We start from the raw sequence: 19865 nt of genomic DNA on the forward strand, positions 1-19865 counted from the left end.
AGATTCATATAACCTCTTGTACATTAGTAGAAACGAGAACAACTAACAGTGTCGTGCAAATTAACACCAAGCAAAAGTATGCTTTTTGCATATCGTGTAATGGTTGCAACAGCATTAAATCTTCTGGAATGCTCTTCTGCTTGAGAACCTTAGACGATGAATGATGGATTCCCATAAAACAAGCATCACGGTGTTAGGAGACTATTTAGAATAAGCCTTATGAAGGATTACAGCATTTTGAAATTTTAGTCTAGCAAGGACTTTTCCTGGAAGATTAGACAGAATAGCACTCTACCCTATCTGTAGTCTGCCACTGACACTATGGAAGCCTGTTTCCTCTATATCTCAGACTTTTTAATTTATATGTCATATCTCACAATTATCACTTGGGTCTTAAAACATGACTTCTATATCTCAGAATGTGCCATTATATCATAATTGGACTTAGTATAGTGTAGTTTATAGTTCTCACATGTGGAAATATTTCTTGTAATTTTTACTCATAATCTCATAATTGTGACTTTCTCATAAAGTAACCTAACGTTATTTCTTATTTTAAGCTATCTCACAATTAATTTTTTACTCTGACTGAAACAGACTTCCATTTAGTGTGATTAATTGAAAAATGAATGCTATTGCGATTTGAGACATTGCGGTTTGCTAATCGCAAAGCCTGTGAATTGGACATGATATTACTCTGTTCCAAAGCATATGCATGACTGCCAGCCTTGAGTGGCAGCCTTACTAACCAATAGAGTGAGTGCACCTCTGTTCTCCCCAATCAGCTGCTCTAGCCAACTGCGTAAACGCCCACCGTTTAAAAAAAAACAAAAAAACAATCAGAAAGCGGGAGAGAGAGTGTGTGTGATTATGGTTTCTACAGGGTCAGATCGATAGTTAGGAAAATTAATACTAAAGAAAAACTTATTTTATATGAGATTACTTTGGCATCAAAATGACAGACACCAAACAAAAAGGGTAATGTTAATTTGCAAGAGCTGTGTCACAACGCATATCAAGAGCTCCCTTGTCGGTTCTGCTTTCAGTATTGAAGAATACAAGATACATTCTTAGATGTTTTTATAAGTACATGAACATTATCTTGCAGATTTTATCTCCCCAACAGATTCTAATTTGAAAGATGTTTATAATGCATGTTCGCTATTCCCAGTTCAGAAGACCGCACACACAGCTGTGTCTCTGAATGCTTCTCATACTCTCTCCTCTGCCGTGTCTCACGGAGGAGCCTTTTAAACTTGACGCACACACGCAGCCTGTCTCGTAATGCTTGGTTATTCTTGATGGTGTATATGCGGTGCGTGCTGCAAGTCTCCACAAGTGCATCTGGCAATATGGATGAGGCTTGACGCATGCGCACAACCTGTGTCAACTCGAGCCTGGCTCCGCATTCAAAACGTGTAAATTCAGTCTAACTGCACTGCTAATTTCACTTGGATTAATGAAACATTTAGCACATTTTCCACTTGTTCTTAAAATCCCAAATACTTAAAAATGAATAAATAAGCCTATGTTACCAATGTAATACTTTAACAAATGACTAAAGAAATACAGTTCATTTACACAAAATAAACTAATCTCTCCAGTGAAATTAAGTAATTAAGTAAATTCTGTAAAAGTAGTTATACTATTATAATATTCCCTGCTGAAATAAAAACAATAGAACCCTCCCCAAAACACAATAGAATTTTTACTGAATTTAAGAGTTATAATGGGAATTATATTGGCTTTAATGTAAACTATAATGGTGTCTACTGGTATTTGATGGATTCTATTGGTGGAATGTAATCTGGCAGATGGGAAACAGAACAACAGTAATTCATATTGGAATAATGCCCAAAACACACTACAAAAATGAATTTTGTAATTGTTTTAATGGAAACCATAAGAATTTCTGTGATGGTTTCTATTGTTTTTTTGTTTGTTTGTTTTTTTTTCAGCAGGGTAACAATACCCATACTGTGCTGCACACTATTGACAATATTAAGCTGAAGCTTGACTTTGCTTAATTAAAATTGAAAATCAAATCGCAATATCTGTCAAAAAAAATCACAATTAGATATTTTCCCCAAATCGAACAGCCCTACTTCTATTTGACTTGTAGAGAAACAATATTTCTACAGTAATAACAGTTACATAGTTGGTCAAAAATATTTATTAGAGATATATTTTGATATTCAGCACAAGAGTTGGATTTGAAACTATGTTTTTTTTTTTTTTGGGGATATATATAAATTAATTAATTGTTGTCATAAAGTAGTATTTTCATCTAAAGTTCACTTTTAGTGTTTGCATATTCAGAGTCTTAGGCTTAACTTTTTTTCCACTGATCATCAATTTTAAATCCAAATTTCTGGCATGAAACTCTAGATGGCTCACTCCGATAGGTCGAACTCAGTCTGACATAATGACATCATCACATGGCACAGCTGATTGGTTCTTTTTGTATTATTAGCCAATGAGCTTGCTGCTCAACATTCAGATACTTGGCTAGTGCTTGCTGTTGCAGTTGCAGAGCACTTCAGAAACCCTCCACCTTCCCCAGCTCCACCTGTATAGATCTGCTACGGGGTGATTCATGTATGCTATATGGGGGTTATTTCATATGTTATGCGCTGCAGCAGTATTTCTTACATGCTCACAGCAGCATGATGTGGATGTATTGGTAGAAGCAAGTCTTGCTACTTGCTCTACCACAGCAGCAGCGTAGCAGATCTATTCCACCAAGACCAAATACATTAACATTGTCATGTATATTACCATGCCAATCACTCGGAGAGTTGTCATGACAGAACTAAGGATTTAAAGATTTAGATGAGTTAGCATTAAGGTTTAAAATGAAGATTTCAGTTAGACTGGCCTGAGCAGTGCTTAAGAACAGGTTATATCAGTGAGTAGGGTAACGTTAATAAAGTGAAATAGAAAGTGTCATGACATGACGTGGCCAAGTATGGTAACCCATACTCAGAATTTGTGCTCTGCATTTAACCCATCCAAGTGCACACAGTGAAGCAGTGGGCAGCCAGTTTTGCTGTGGTGCTAAAGGAGTTGGGTTCAGTGCCTTGCTCAGTCTAGGGTATTGAAGGTGGGAGTGAGTGCTGTTAATTCACTTCCCTCTCCTACAATTCCTTCCGGTACTAAGACTTGAACCCACGACCTTTGGGATACAAGTCTGACTCTCTAACCATTAGGCCATGGCTGCCCAAAGGACTTGTTTAAATGTGTTAGTAGGCCCTCTGGTCAAACAAGTTTGGAAGCTGCTTCAGTCATAAGTGCCTTTTCGAATTCGAAGATCTTTATTGATTGCTTATCTATAAAAAGCTGCAAAATCATCACAGTTGAGAATAGAGCCCTTCAGGCTCACAGAGACCAATTTAGAGAACTAAGCGCATTGGGCAGCTCTTACTGCATTATTGAACATATCTGTATTGCCTTTACATGTCATAGTCTATGTGTATTTATATTTTACCTCATTTCAATTCAACTCCCCTTCAGTTTGTTTTGAGGATGATAATATTTTCACTGTGTAATGGAGTTTTGACTGTAGTTGTTAATTCGGCCAGTGCAATATTGTATTCAATTCTTTGACATGATGATCAAAGGAAGAATAAGAAACAGCTGGGATCATGTTATCGTAGTTTCAGGTTTTAACATTCTGAATAGACTCAGAGACAAGGCAACATTTCTCATCAACCTTCTTTGTAACAAACTGGGGTTTTTAATCTTATAGCTAGCCTAGTACACTATGTTGAAAGGGATTATTCCAAATTGATATTACTTTCTTTTTTTGTGTGTGTGGAAAATAAAGTCGATGTAATATTTTGGACCGATTGAAAAATGTTTAAACTTAAACAACATTTGATGTCAAAAATTACTGGACACAAAAAATACAGTGACATTCTTCAAGATATTTTCTATTATGGTCCACAGAAGAAAGTAAGTCATTCAGTTTGAAACAGCATGAGAGTGTGTAAATAATGACAGAATGTTAATTTTCAGGTGAAGGATCTGTATCTCTTATGCTCCTAATTTAGTGACAGAAGTAAAATGGTCTGGACCAGAAGGGGACCCCCATCTTAATCTTTGGATTAGGTATCTGTTGCTCAACTAGAGGTCTTTTGATAGAGGATGACCAGAACGATGTCTGCTTCTTAACTTTTTTTGCCACAGGCTAAAATCCAGGGTTTCTCAGGAGTGGAGCAATCCAAATACCAGCCCTGTGGTGTTTTGCAGGGATCAGACCGAGGAAGAAAAATTCTGAAGATGTGAATGCCCTCTTCTACCTAAAGGGTTGCTTTTTAGGTCTGCTTACATTTTGTTTTGAGTCTCTGGTATACATAACACCATAAATAAGCTCTAAAGTCCAGAAAGTTTGGAAATTAATGCTGGATGATAGAAAGGGCCTTAAATTGCTGATAACTTTGGTGGTTCATCAATAAAGAGAATTTTTGCAGCATGGCTCTTCCAGTTTGGAGAAAACAACCTGAACCATATGTGAGTATGGTCTCCTAGCAATAATATAAAATGGGTGCACATATATGGAGCAACGTCCATGAAAAGCAAGCTTTCAATCACACTAAATGTTTTATTTATACAAGTGTGTAAGGTTTTAATTTTCTTATACCACCTTGAGAGCCTGAATGCTCATCGTTTTTGTCCTAGTTTTAGACTTTGCATGTGAGGAAGTCCTTGCATATGTACTGTATTGAGAATAAAAGAGGGGAAAATAAAAGCTAGATGCATTTGTGATGGACCTTTTATGATTATAGTTCAGTATTCTGTTTGTGAGCTAATGGAGAAGAGAAAGCAAATAAGAGAAGAAAGGAGATGGAGTTCTGTAACTGCTTGTTTCTGTCATGCCTTATTGAGTTCTGTACCAAATTGTGTTCCAATCCTTTCTGCTTGTTGATTCTCATTGGTCTCTGGTTTTGCAGTCCACCTTTTAACCCATTAGTAAATCTATGCGACTGCAGTCTGAAATGACTTTATCATGAAGGGAATGTTAATGCCATGTTTATATTTCTCAGTTGAACATGTAGGTCAAACGTCTCAAATGCGACTTAGATTTGATGTTTCTGTTATACAGCATCATTATAGATTCTTCTTGCTGTGCACAGAATTTGTTACTGTTTTTGTGTGAATTTTATGTTGAAGACAATATGGCATGCATCATCCTATTGAAATTGGTATTTGCTGGATTCCCGCTGAATAAATGTAACTCAAATGCATAATGGGTCTCCAGATTTCAAACGAAAATGTGCCAGTTGTGCACAAGTATAATTTAGTAAAATTATTGTAAAGACAACTTGCATAAAATGCATAAAAATGTGTTTTAGACACTTTGAATGATCAAAATAATGGCTGTTTTATATTGCAATTTCAGTGACTCGTGTTTAGTTTTTAAGAATCTTAAAATGCTGGATCACTTGGCATCTTGTCAGGTTTTCCATTATCACAATTATGTCTTTGCCTAAATCATCCAGTAAAGTGAGGCATTCGAGTTTATTCCAAAAAAATGAAAATTCTGTCATTTACTCACCCTCATATCATTTCAAAGCTGTATGATTTTGTATGAGGGATACAAAAGAACATATTTTGAAAAATGTCTTGTACATAGTGGAATCCAAAGTAGTTTGGTTTGTATGGGGAAAAACATTTGTGTTCCTATGAAGAACGAAACACCTACAGGTTTGGAACAACAAGAGGGTAAGGTAAGTAGTAGGGCTGGGTGATAAACCTTTAGACACGATCAACCGGTAGAGATTTTGTACTTTTTTTTACTCTATTGCGCTTATGTGACGTTGCTATGCTACATGGTCACAAAAACGTATCATTTGCATGCGTTTTTAAGCATTAGCTTTTTAAAAATCGTGATTTTAAGCTGTTGAAACGCGATCATCACCAAAGGGGAGCTCATTTCGCTATATGCACGTGCTGGTGCTCATAGAGCGCAAGAGTATTGAACAGATATATTTTGCATTTTTACAGCCCTTGAATGGTTTAAAACACATACTTGTATGTGTCACAATGCCTGTCTTCGCAAATATCCTTGTAAACACAACAATTTAGGTCTTAAGTGAAAGCAAACAGCTGAGAAAGAAAACGTGTAACAGTATATTGGATCCGTTCAGCTCTTAAAGTGACAGCAGTCTAAGATGCCTGCTGTCTGTTATTCATGTTTATCAAACAACAATAGAGAGAAAATCTCTCAATGCTTTTTGACTAAATCACTTTTGTAACTTTCATAAGAAATAATATATATTTAATTTACACAGTGACAGATATGCAGTGTTTTTATTCATTTGATAACTTTATACAATGCATCAATGTATGTAGCATTTCTTATTTATTTGTTCTACTGAAGTTTTTTGTCTTATTGCTGTTATTAGTTTATTATTCTTATTTAATCGCTGACTGTTTACATGTCTTCAGTGAGCTTGAGTTTTTTTTTCATAAATTCATAAATTTAGGCTAGTATTTTTTTTTTTTTTTTTTTTTTTTTTTTTTACATTTAAATTTAGGTTAGTATTAGTTACATTTTGGTATCATAAAGACCTTATTTAAAGCAAAAATAAATATATTGTGATATATATCATTATCGTGATATAAAATTACTCCTATTGTGATATGAGATGATAGTTTCTTTTGTGGGAAAACTATATTTCTTAACTTTTCCTCTCAATTGTGTAGTGGAGTTCTTCACCTTTTTGAATTTGTCATTATACCTTAAAAACAGCTCAATGACAAACGATCAGAAAATGTCCCACTAGACCTGTATTGATATGAAGTCAGATATCTAATGTAATCTCATTGTCCTCTATTCTGTTTTAGAAATTTGAGGTCCATCAGGACCCAATGGTGAGCGTGGCCCATATGGTACGAGCTGGGGGTGGCGTATGGATGGCTTTTTCAGAAGGTTCCTCTATACGCTTGTTCCATACGGAAACACTGGAGCACCTGCAGGAGATCAACATATCTACACCCTCATCGTTTTACAACCCCAGTGAGTATCTCTACTTTGACCCTATGGAAGGAGCCCTTTGAATACAAAAATTCTTTATGCCTTCACACATGCTTGATCAGCGTTGTTTCCATCATTTCTTTGAACTGCACTTCTTGTGATAAAAAGGCAATGACAGAGAAGTTCTTGTTGGAATGGTTCCTGTAGGCTGGCTCTCCAGGGACCGACCGTGAATAAGTAGCTAACTTAAGACCCCGCAGAGCAGTAATGGAGCTGCGGGGTTACAGGCAGGAAAAGTCACAAAGGCACAGACAAAGCTTTCCATTCCAAATGTTGCCATGGCAACACTCTTGTCATGACTCCAGCAGCCGTGGCATGTTGGTAATGTGCCAGCGTTTTGCCATTGTGCCTTTTCTCAGTGCAGCTGGTATTTAATTCAGCTGTATTCACTTTTTTTTACCTCTGCACTCTCCTTTAGCCATCTTTATCTCCCTCAGATCCTGTTAAATCTCAAATTTGTCAAATTATTTGTGCTTCGTCCCTCCTTTAGATGAAATATATGTAAGCCAAGGGCATGGTTTTCACTACCTTTTTGCAAAAGGGAGCTTGTGTAAACATTCATTATATAAGCAAGGAAACTGAAAATAATAGTTTAAGTAAACATCCACACCACTTCAGAGCAATTCAGCGCCACACATCAGACTATATAAAGAGAAAATCTGGGCGGCATCGCTCCAGTAGCTCGCAGAATCCTCTGGAGCAGAATAACTCTTTTCAGGCTGTCTAATAATGTTTGATTTCACTTGAATGCGATTGTCCACTTTTAGCTAAAAAAACCCCCTATGATTCTCCAGTTGTCACAGACAATTGCTATCAAGTGAAATAGAATGGAGAAAAATAAACCCAAAGCGGTGTAGCAGGAACTGGCCAGAGCTAGTTAATGTCAACGGGCCTGTTGCTACAACCATGTCTTATTAAAAACAAAGAGAAAAATATATACCTTTTTTTTTTTTTGTTGGACAGCGAGAACATCAAACCTCTGGATCGAAGTTACAGCTGTCTTTCAAAAAACACATGAAGAAGTAAAGGCGAGTGTTGTGGCGAAGATGTCTGCGAAGGTCCTGCAACCCTCAGGCTGTTGTCGAACTTATGCAGCTAGCTGTGTTTAAATATGTAGTTCATGTTGGGTGACGTAACTCTATGATTTCATGTTATGTCGAGGGGTTTACAGTCAATGGAGCACAAAAGTGAAAATAAGCTTTGGCAGATGCCTTCTTCCCCTTTTTCACTCTAGGCCCAGAGAACGTCCCACTGGCTTTCCTGAATATGCTAATCTGCACACATCACACATAGGAGGACTGATATAGTTATTACAGATCAATGGTCTGCTAATCCCACAGGTTTGCACCCAAGTGATGGGTGATGAATTAATTATTGTCTTAAAGTGAACCGATTATTCTGCAGTTTCTCATCAGCTAGAACCTTCAGACATGATAAGCAAGCCAGACATCAGGCTGAATCCTTCCTCTCTAATAATAGCTGGAACAGTCAGATCCATATTACATCAAAGATAATATTTTAAATATATACATTATTATATTATATTATATTATATTATATTATATTATATTATATTATATTATATTATATTATATTATATTATATTATATATATATATATTTAGGGCTGTCAAATGATTAATCACGATTAATCACATCCAAAATAAAAGTTTTTTGTTTACATAATATATGTGTGTATACTGTGTATATTTATTATGTATATATAAATACACACACATGCATGTATATATTTAAGAAGAATATGTTATGTTTATATATTAAATATATTTATATATAATATAAAATATAAGAATATAAATATATAAATGTATATACATGTAAATATTTTCTAAATATATAATTTATGTGTGTGTATTTATATATACATAATAAATATACCCTGTACACATACATATATTATGTAAACAAAACTTTTATTTTGGATGTGATTAATCGTGATTAATCATTTGACAGCCCTAATTATATTATTATATTATATTATATTATATTATATTATATTATATTATATTATATTAATTATATTAATTATATTATATTATATTATATTATACATCTAAACTTCTGCCCTTAAAGGGATACTCCACCCCAAAATGAAAATTTTGTCATTAATCACTTACCCCTATGTTGTTCCGAACCCGTAAAAGCTCTGTTCGTCTTCGGAACAAAATTTAAGATATTTATTATTTCTGTACCATAGACTGTCCCATAGTAAATAACAGTGTCAAGGTCCATAAAAGGTATGAAAGCCATCTTCAGAATACTCCATCTGCCATCAGATGTGCAATCTGGGTCATATGAAGCGACGGGAACACTTTTTGTTAGCGAAGAAAATAAAAATAACGACTTTATTCAATAATTCCTTTGTCAACGGTCTCCTCTGTGTCTCTCCATATCAACGTATGCTGTGTATGCTCTTCTGTGTCATCCATGCCACAAGGATGCGCTGTTTTATTTCAAATCAAAGCTAAATACATGTAGAAACAGCGCATCCTTGTGGCGTTATTTTTGTTTTCTTCGCTTACAAAAAGTGTTTAATTTTGGGGTGGAGTATACTTGTAACATTATACTGTGTTTAATTAAGATTGAATAATTTTGTATCGTAATAATCTGTTCGAATGACCTGCGGTGTGACCATCTAAAATTGTTTTAAACCGCATTTCTTATATTAAACATGCAGCTTTTATTACCTCTAATTAACTCTGAAAAATATGTGAATCATTTGATGAGTGAAAGTGCTTTGAAAAGACCTGTTTTTCCAGTTACATGACCTAAGACACACACTTTCCTCTATATATGCATATGATATGACATAAGGTTCAACATTTTAACGTTATGTAGTCAGTTAACTGTTATAATAATAATAATTATATATATATATATATATATATATATATATGTCTATATATATATATATATATATATATATATATATTATTTTTGTTTATGTTTATATATTTGTTCTTGAACTGCCTTATGTTAACAAATTGAACTTTATATATTAATAGTCAATACTTTTTAGCCTAAAATCTTGATAGTTATAATGCAGAAAGAGTTCAAGTACACATTATACGTCAACTACAAGGACATCTAATTTGCAATATGCATTTTTTCCCCAAACCTCAGCATTTTATATTTTCTGCATTTATGAATTCATATGCATTACTGTAGAATTGCAGATTTATTTGACAATCTATTATTAAGCAGATCCCTATTGCAAAGAAAACGAATGTACAGTATAATAGGTGAATGCTCTGCAGAACTGGACAGCTGACATTTCTAAGAAGGAATTCTGCCTAATGCAGTGCATTCGCTCATGTTTTTTCATGACCTTCAGTGATTTCCTGGTGACTAACTACCATACTGAAAATGCTTCATTTACACATTAGCAAAAGACTCCCCAAGCACTATAGTAACCTAAAGACAGCACGCCGTGAAAAGGAATCAATTAGCCACTTGCCGATCACTCATGCAAAGCGAGCTTTATAATACGAGCATGCGGCCACCATCCATGTTTGCTGAAGTCTCTGCAGTGCTGTTTTTCTTTGATTTAATTATGCTGTGTTGTTTTCTGATGTCTAAAGACCCAGGGTCAGGGATTTGAGCACTGTGAATTAAGTCGTTTAAATGTTCCATGTTGTTTTTTGTCTAAACAGCGATTTTAATGTTGTCATACCTACACACTGCTATAATTGACCAGTTAAATAAAGCTGATGAGAGAAGCACAAGTGTGAGGGGGCAATCAGCAGTGTGCTGGGTTTTAATCTGAGTCTCCAAGGATACAATAATTGTTGATATGCAAGCAGGAAAGTGGTTTTCAGTGTTTGTAAAAATGCATCATACTGCATAGATATAAACGGGCTGACTAAAGAAAGTTTTTTTTTTTTTTTTTTTTTTTTTTTTTTTTTTTTTTTTTTGTTGGTGACACCTGTATTTTTCTTTAGAGGTCAGAAGAACATGAGAGTAACCAGCCTGCTGATTTGCCAGGGACTGCTGTGGGTGGGAACTGCCCAGGGCATTATCATCACCCTGCCTGTGCCCAAGCTGGAGGGCATCCCCAAAATTACAGGTACACAGATGGTGGCTCTTCATTATACATAAGTGCCTTTAGTCCTTTTGGAAAGTCTCTTGCACAATGATAGGACAAGTACATAATGATTCATTACGTAATGTTTCCTTTGTTAAAAGAATAGTTTACTCTAAACTATAACTTCTGTCATTATTTACTCACCATCATGTTTAGAGGGGTCATATGATGTTGCTAAAAAGAACATTATTTTGTGTACAGGTGCTTCTCAATGAATTAGAATATTGTTAAAAGTTTGTTTCAGTAATTCAAATTAAATTGTGAAACTAGTGTTTAATAAATTCAATGCACACAGACTGAAGTAGTTTAAGTCTTTAGTTCTTTTAATTGTGATGATTTTGGCTCACATTTAACAAAAACCCACCAATTCACTATCTCAACAAATTAAAATATGGTGACATGCCAATCAACTTATCAACTCAAAACACCTGCAAAGGTTTCCTGAGCCTTCAAAATAGTCTCTCAGTTTGGTTCTCTAGGTTACACAATCATGGGGAAGACTGCTGATCTGACAGTTGTCCAGAAGACAATCATTGACACCCTTCACAAGGAGCCACAGACATTCATTGCCAAAGAAGCTGGCTGTTCACAGAGTGCTGTATCCAAGCATGTTAACAGAAAGTTGAGTGGAAGGAAAAAGTGTGGAAGAAAAAGATCCACAACCAACCGAGAGAAGCGCAGCCTTATGAGGATTGTCAAGCAAAATCGATTCAAGAATTTGAGTGAACTTCACAAGGAATGGACTGAGGCTGGGGTTAAGGCATCAAGACCCACCACACACAGACGTGTCAAGGAATTTGGATACAGTTGTCTTATTCCTCTTGTTAAGCCACTCCTGTGGCGTTTTACCTGGGCTAAGGAAAAGAAGAAGAACTGGACTGTTGCCCAGTGGTCAAAAGTCCTCTTTTCAGATGAGAGCAAGTTTTGTATTTCATTTGGAAACAAAGGTCCTAGAGTCTGGAGGAAGGGTGGAGAAGCTCATAGCCCAAGTTGCTTAAAGTCCAGTGTTAAGTTTCCACAGTCTGTGATGATTTGGGGTGCAATGTCATCTGCTGGTGTTGGTCCACTGTGTTTTTTTGGGAAACCAAAGTCACTGCACCCATTTACCAAGAAATTTTGGAGCACTTCATGCTTCCTTCTGCTGACCAGATTTTTGAAGATGCTAATTTCATTTTCCAGCAGGATTTGGCCCCTGCCCACACTGCCAAAAGAACCAAAAGTTGGTTAAATGACCATGGTGTTGGTGTGCTTGACTGGCCAGCAAACTTACCAGACCTGAACACCATAGAGAATCTATGGGGTATTGTCAAGAGGAAAATGAGAAACAAGAGACCAAACAATGCAGATGAGCTGAAGGCCACTGTCAAAGAAACCTGGGCTTCCATACCACCTCAGCAGTGCCACAAACTGATCACCTCCATGCCACGCCGAATTGAGGCAGTAATTAAAGCAAAAGGAGCCCCTACCAAGTATTGAGTACATGAACAGTAAATTAACATACTTTGCAGAAGGCCAACAATTCACAAAAAATGTTTTTTTTTATTGGTCTTATGAAGTATTCTAATTTGTTGAGATGGTGAATTGGTGGGTTTTTGTTAAATGTGAGCCTAAATCATCACAATGAAAAGAACCAAAGACTTAAACTACTTCAGTCTGTGTGCACTGAATTTATTTAATACACGAGTTTCACAATTTGAGTTGAATTACTAAAATAACTGAACTTTTTCATGACATTCTATTTCATTGAGAAGCACCTGTATTTGGTGTAATGAAATGTGTTCATGCGGTTTAAGGTTCAAAAAACACATTATTTCCCACGTACTGTTTCTCCTCTATGCCCTCCTTTCTGAATCGTATCGATTTTTACAAAGCTCATCGGTCTGAAAAGTGAGGTGTGCTCTGATTGGCCAGCTATCCAGTGCGTTGGGATTGGCTGAATACCTCAAGTGTGTGACGGAAATGTTACGCCCCTTAACATACTGTGATGCCATCTCCCGGCAAGACCAGACAAAACCAATAAAACCCATTACAAATGAGGCATTTGTTGCATCCAGTGGGGACATAATTATGGATTATAATGACTTATACTGTCTTTTTAAGAGTTTCGTTGCATCGCGCCACGTAAACATAAAACCATGTCTGCATTTGTGATTGGAGAAATGGCAAACAACAAGTGCTACTCTACACTGCTCAAAACTTGCGTTTGAATCATCAGTGACAAATTCTTTAAATATAAAAAAACGTACTTACAAACTGTGAGTCAGAACAGCTGGCATTGTAGTCTAACATACTCTCCCAGGATCAGAAAACAGCCCTCCATAAAATGCATTGCACATATCTGAATATTTGGGTCGAATGAATCTGGAACAGTGTTGTAAATACAACTTAACCACTGATTTCTAGTCGTGTCCTCTTTTAGAAGGCCAAACAAAGTAGTTTCGCTTTCTCAACGAAACACACGGCCGGCTTGAGAACAGCGTGACCAGCAGATTCGACGAAGAACACATGATGACCACGGGATGGACTCCACTTTGTCCACGGTGAAAGCCGATCCGGCCATCCACAGTGTGAAGTTGATATATTTCCTCAGCTACCAGCACGCCTCAGCCCTAGGCATGACGAAGCAAATATCGTCCTCTTTTGTAAGGCCAAACAAAGTAGTTTCGCTTTCACAATGAAACACATAGCATCTCCACAACATGGGGGCGCGGCAACAACACTACACCGAGAATAAAAGTTAAGCCTTCTTTCTTTGCGTTAACATTTGAGCGGTGTTATGCAAATCTTCCCACATAGTGACAGAGATTGGGGGCGTGTTAGAACGAGCCGTTTTAGGAGGGTGTTGTTGACTAAAGAATATCTCTTTGGATTTGAGACTTTAGTCTTTGCAAATTTACAGATCTTCTGTTTATGCACCAAGAGCTTGTAACACTTCAAAGAGAGAGAAAAAAATTGAAATCGCATCATATGACCCCTTTAAAACTCCTTTGTTTGTTTGTTTTTTTTTGGGGGGGTTTTTTTCAGTGGCACACAAATTTAAAATCTTGAAGAGTTTTTACAAAGCTTTTTTGCAAAGATCCTGAAAGAACAAAACGCATCATACAAGTGTCATGAAGTAGTTCAACGTGTCTTGTGACCAAATATTTTATATCCAGCTTAACATGACACACTTATCAGTGTCATATTTAATCGCTAAGTCTGCATTTAATTAATCAAAAATGCAGTAAAACAATAATAGTGTAAAATATTGTAACAATTTTAAATGAAAGAATTTTGTATTTTATTTTATTATAAAATGTTATTAGTTCATGTAGTAGTCATTACTCCAGTCTTTTGTAACACATAATCCTTTAGAAATTCTAAAATGTTGAGTTGCTACTCAGTATCTTTGTGGAAACCATGATGCATTTTTTTTTGTTGTTGTTTTTTGTGAAGAACATCTCCTTGCTGAATAAATGAATGAATTATTTTTTTTTCCCCTTAAACTTCTTTAAATTTAAAAATCATATGAACTACCTTTTATGGTGTTTCCCCTCTAATATGGACCTTTTCTTTATATGGAAAAAATCATAAAAATTTCTTCATGTTCCATGAAAGAAAAAAAGAAAAAGCTATAGGGGATAGGAAAAACCGAGGATGATGACCAAATAATGACCAATTATCTGAGCTATTCCTTTAATTCAAAGTCATTTCAGTAAGTAATATGAGTAATAATGGAAATGAGTTATCAAATTTTAAGGTTTCTCTGACCCTCTGGCATTGCTGCTTTTTACTGATTAAAGCAATTTGAGCTCTCTTTCAATGTGGCGCAGGTAAGGGGATGACATCTCTTAATGCACACTGCGGGCCTGTGGATTTCTTAGTTGGTCTTTCCAGCAGTTTGTCTCCTGATCTTCTGAAGCGGGATTCTATGGTGGAAGGGCATGACTCGGCCTGTGGAGTGGAGGACCGCAGTGACTCGTCCTCTCAGGAATCTCTCCAGCAGCCCAGTATTTCCGCCCAAGTGGATGGTAAAGGGAAGGGGCGGAGTGGGGTGTTGCTACAGTACCGCCTCCGCTCAACCTCGGGTTTGCCCGGGCGACCATTAACCGCGAGAGGGGACGAAGCCTCGGACTCGTCTTTAGAATCTTTGGAGCACAGCATGGAAGACGGCTCCATATACGAACTCAGCGATGATCCAGACATGTGGGTCAGGGGTCGATCCTGCGAGAGGGACGGGGTAAAGAGGAATAGGGTTACCTCAGTAGCAGTCATCTCGGGCGGGAAGGGCTTCCGCCGACTGAGGGAGGGTTCTGTGGCGACCACCGCAGAAACCACACTTATGATCTGGCAGCTTCCTCTCACGGTTTGAGCTGAAATTGTGTTTAAGGAATTGTGAAATGAAAATTTTGACAATTTACTTACCCATACTGTATGTCATTCCACACCTGAATGACTTTTTTTTTAATTAATGTACTGGTCACTCTTTTCAGCTCTGTTAAAATGAATGAAAGCTTCATAAAAGATAGAAAAGTTGCCATGAAATTGTCTCATCCTCCCAAGTTATCATCAAACAGTGATGAACAGTCCTTTTAAAGTTTAAGGAGTCATTTCTCTGATAATTTTCCTGTCTTGAGAACCAATTCATGAACAGATCATCCAGATCAATTTTGTAATCTCAACTGATTCTTTGAAAAGATCGGACTCAAGTCATTTTACAGTTCAGGCATCACTAGGGTAATAACAGTGAATGATATAATAAACAAAAAAACATTCAAACGTCTGCTTACACTTCAGGCCTGTGGTTGTAATATTAAGCTAATTTTATTTTTATTTACCTTTTGGCTTCTAAGGATTATAAAAAAGACAATATGAGGTAAAACTATTAACTACTAGCCGTTAACTTTCCTGAACAACGATGCACATTCGTTCCTCCCTAAAACCCAAACTTAATGTCAGAATCAGCACAATCTGTGATTGTTGTAAAATACCGTCTTTACGGTTGTTAAATTGTGGGACATGTTTGATAGTAAAACATTGAAAGCACAACAATCCGTGCAAGAGATGCTGTTCCCCAGGCAGAAATATGTGTGCGTGCTCCAATACGGACTGCAACTTGACAAGCAAATTACACTTTGGGCTTCGGGTGAACATCCAAGTGATCAAATACACACAGAATAGGTCAAAATGGCCAGCTTGGAGAGTGTTCACTTAAACACAGTTTATGTCTTAAGTGGACGTGAACAGTTGGGAGAAAATCCGATGTGTGTCAATATATATTATCTTAAAGTGACAGCAGTGACTGGTGCTCGGGCCAATGTTAATCAAACAACAAAATGCAAAGAGAAAATCACAGCTCTCAATCTGAATAACTTTATCTTTAATAAGCATTAATCTATTAATTCATACAGTGAAAACTATGCAGTGTTCCTTTACATTTGATTACTTTATTAGATTTCTTTTGTAGGCTATATTACTTACCTGAACAGTAATGTTAGTAGACTTATATGGAAAAGTTAAAACACTATTTATTTCATTGAATCTTTGTTTTACTTTATTTCAGTAAAACAAAGATTCAATTCAAAGATTACTTATAATAAAGTAATAAGATGAAATATTATTACTTTATTTCATTGAATTTTTGTTTTACTTTATTATATAAGAATATCGTTGAAGTATTGGATTGATAAGCAGTATCGGCATGCCGTTAAAACCTTAACGATACCCATCTATACAAAGATATCACCACTTTTATGGTTTGTGTGTGTGTGTATATATATATATGTTATTTTTTTATTTTATTTTATTTTTTTGGTCATTTTTGGAGCCTGACAGCTCCAGTCCTCAGTTTTATTATACAGAAGAATGGTGACCAGGATATTTGCAAGAAACAAAGTAATATGGGTTTGGAATGACATGAGGAGAAGTAAATTACAGAATTTTCATTTCAGAGTGAACTTTCCCTTTTCGCTGGGCATGTGTGGTACAAAATGTGAGACTCTTAGACTGTTCACTTTCCCAGAAAAAAAAATGTCTTCTATATTAAATGACCTTGCGATCTTGAGAAATCCAGGTCCTCTAATAAGAATATTCCATAACTAATAGGCTCAGAGTAATAAATTCTCGCTTAATTCAGCTTCTGTCACTCATTCCTGTACAGTACCTGGAAGGTGTTTCCTTACCAGTAGAGAATTTAAATCCATGTATTTAATCTCAGACTTCACCGTAATCAGGGCCTAAACTATTCAAATAGAACATTTCCTTGAGGCCTTAGTCCGGTCAGCCTTTAGTGAATCATGAATTTACCACACCAAAGCACCAAAGCTGCTGAGGTTTTTTATTATTATTATTATTATTTCATTCCCCTGCATCTGAAAAAAAAAAAGAAAGAAAAAAATCATATCAGTGGAAAGTGAAAAGTAAAGTGAAAGGGGTTTTTTATGCTTTTGTGCAGTCACTCTGAGAATACTCTCACCCTTTGACTCTTGATAATGTGAACGCATGAAGTCAAGCCTGTGCAGGTCAGTGCTGTGTGAGTCAATGTTAAAAATGGATTTCAAAACAATTGAAGGCCTACATTTATATGGTGAATGGTGAAGCCTCATTAAAAATCTTTTTAGCGGACACGTTTTTTCTTATGTACACAACCTGAAAACATTTTCACCATATGGCAGTCATTTGAAACGTCTGCTTAAATCACCATTACTTAACAAGCAAGTTCATTAGCAGCTGGTTGTAGAAAGATACAAGCACCACTAATTGCAGGAAAGTTGGGGATCTTGTGAAGCTTTTGATGTTTATTTGATCTTGTTGAAGGGTGTTCACTGCTGATATTTTGTGTAATATTGCAGTTCCATCTGCAAGCTACAGTTGGTTACCCTCATTCTTTTTCCTTGTTTGATCTACATTTAAGACGTTGTCTTCCAGTCTTCCATTAGGAATTGTGCCAGATGCACATTGTATTGTGTAAAAGGGAATAGTTTGATGTTGCTTTTGGTACAAACGAACAAGTAAATAAATAATAAACTCATTAATGAATACTGCTCTAAAAAGCTCTGTTTAAACACCAGCTTGGCCAAACTTGGAGCCCTGCTGAACCAGCATAGACCAGCAAACCACCTTAGGCTGTTTTAATCTTTTTTGGAGACAGCAAATAAACTGTATTAAACTAAAATTTCTCAGAAATAGCTGCTGAATAATATAGTTAAATGGTTTATTTTTCCACCCCTCACCACTTTGTCATCATGCATTTTTCATACCATGCAACATTATGAATGTACGAAATGTATAATTGGTCTTGGTACTGCAAACTTTTATTAAAACTGTTAAACTTAAATTGCTTTTTTATGTTTTTGCATTATAACATCAAACATTTATGAAGGCCATAATATCCCACTGAATGTAATAACTGTAGTGCTACAGCAGTCATTCATTGTTTGGATATGAAATTCATAAGTAAAAGTGAATTAAATTTAACATGAATAATACAAATTGTGCATTATCCATCCATATAAAGTAACCACTTGAAGTTTCCATTTGTGTCCCAAATGCACTGAATGTTTAGGATTTGTTTATGCTAATAAAATGTAGCCTCATGTTTGTCAATTCACTGTTACTAAAATAAAAGCAATAAATCTACCTCTGTGTGTGATTCTTGTAAACAGCAGTGCACTTTATTAGTCTAAAGTAAATGTATGAAATAAGATGGCAAACCCAGAGAGTTCTTGGCTGCTGCTAAGCTGACAAATTTATGCAGGGCCGTGCTTTTTTCCCATCTGTTGTTGACCCTCACAAAAGCAAAAATCCCTGTGATTACATATGATTTACACAGAGATGGTGGATAAGTACAGTGCATTAAATGACATGCCACACTGGAAAAACCCAGAAGCTCTTTAGCGAAAGGTCAGTTCTGAATAAATGTATGCATGTTGGGATGGTGACAAACTCGACCGTTGCCGCTGCCAGAACATCTTAGATTTGAAAATGATCACTTTTGTGCAACACAGTTCAGCACCTCTGTACTCAGCAGATGTATGAAAATTTTTAATGGAATTTGTTCTGGATTTGAATTATTCATAGTGTCCTAATTTGCAAACTGCATTAATAGTAGGAGTATTATGTTAATGCATGCTACCCTCTGAAAAAAAGGTACTAATATATGCACTTCAGGTAGAAATATGTTATTTTAAAGTACTACTATGTACCTTTAAGGTACTCATATGTAACGTTTAGGGACAAATAAGTTGCAAAGATGTAACTTTTACCTACTGCCCCAGTGACATCTATGTAGCTTTTCTAAGAGTGTATTATGAACACAAAACTGTGCTGTTTGTTTGTGGTCAGTTATGTCATAATTCATCTGTCAAATCAGAGGAAATGAGCAAGTTCCTCTTGTTGAGCACCAACACCGTTTTGGTGGAAAAAGAGGTACTTCTAACCTAAGGACTCTTGGGTGTATTCAGATGGTACATGAGAGGTGTAAACACAGCTGTGAGAGTGGAATGGAGGTTCTGGGTTGCGAGGACAGACCAAAGCTCCCGCTGAATCTCTTCATCCTAGCCCTGCTGGCTTCAGAACGCTGGTCTAGGCAGATACACGGCAGAGAACCCACTTAAACCCAAGTTAGTGTAGTTTACAGCATGAAGGGTGTTTGCAGTTGTGCTGAGCACAATGTGATTTGCGATCAAATTGATTGGAGATCACAGTTCTGTGAAACAGCTGTGCTTACATGCTGTTTCCCTGA

The 19865-nt window shown here is 36.2% G+C and overlaps 1 protein-coding gene across 3 annotated transcripts in view; it reads left to right on the plus strand.

Annotated features, from left to right (window-relative positions):
- Window positions 1-18761, plus strand: part of LOC109098565 (rho guanine nucleotide exchange factor 10-like protein) — a 111388-nt gene extending 92627 nt beyond the window's left edge. For all 3 annotated transcript variants that reach the window (XM_042734018.1, XM_042734019.1, XM_042734020.1), the window contains 3 exons: window positions 6850-7021; window positions 11003-11125; window positions 14956-18761. In XM_042734018.1, the coding sequence (XP_042589952.1) occupies window positions 6850-7021; window positions 11003-11125; window positions 14956-15494 (834 nt within the window). In that variant the 3' untranslated portion in view covers window positions 15495-18761. The remainder of the gene's footprint in view (window positions 1-6849; window positions 7022-11002; window positions 11126-14955) is intronic.
- The last annotated feature ends 1104 nt before the right edge of the window (window positions 18762-19865 follow it).

The sequence above is a fragment of the Cyprinus carpio genome, chromosome B11 (genome assembly GCF_018340385.1).
Source record: "Cyprinus carpio isolate SPL01 chromosome B11, ASM1834038v1, whole genome shotgun sequence".
NCBI classification, from domain to species: Eukaryota; Metazoa; Chordata; class Actinopteri; order Cypriniformes; family Cyprinidae; genus Cyprinus; species Cyprinus carpio.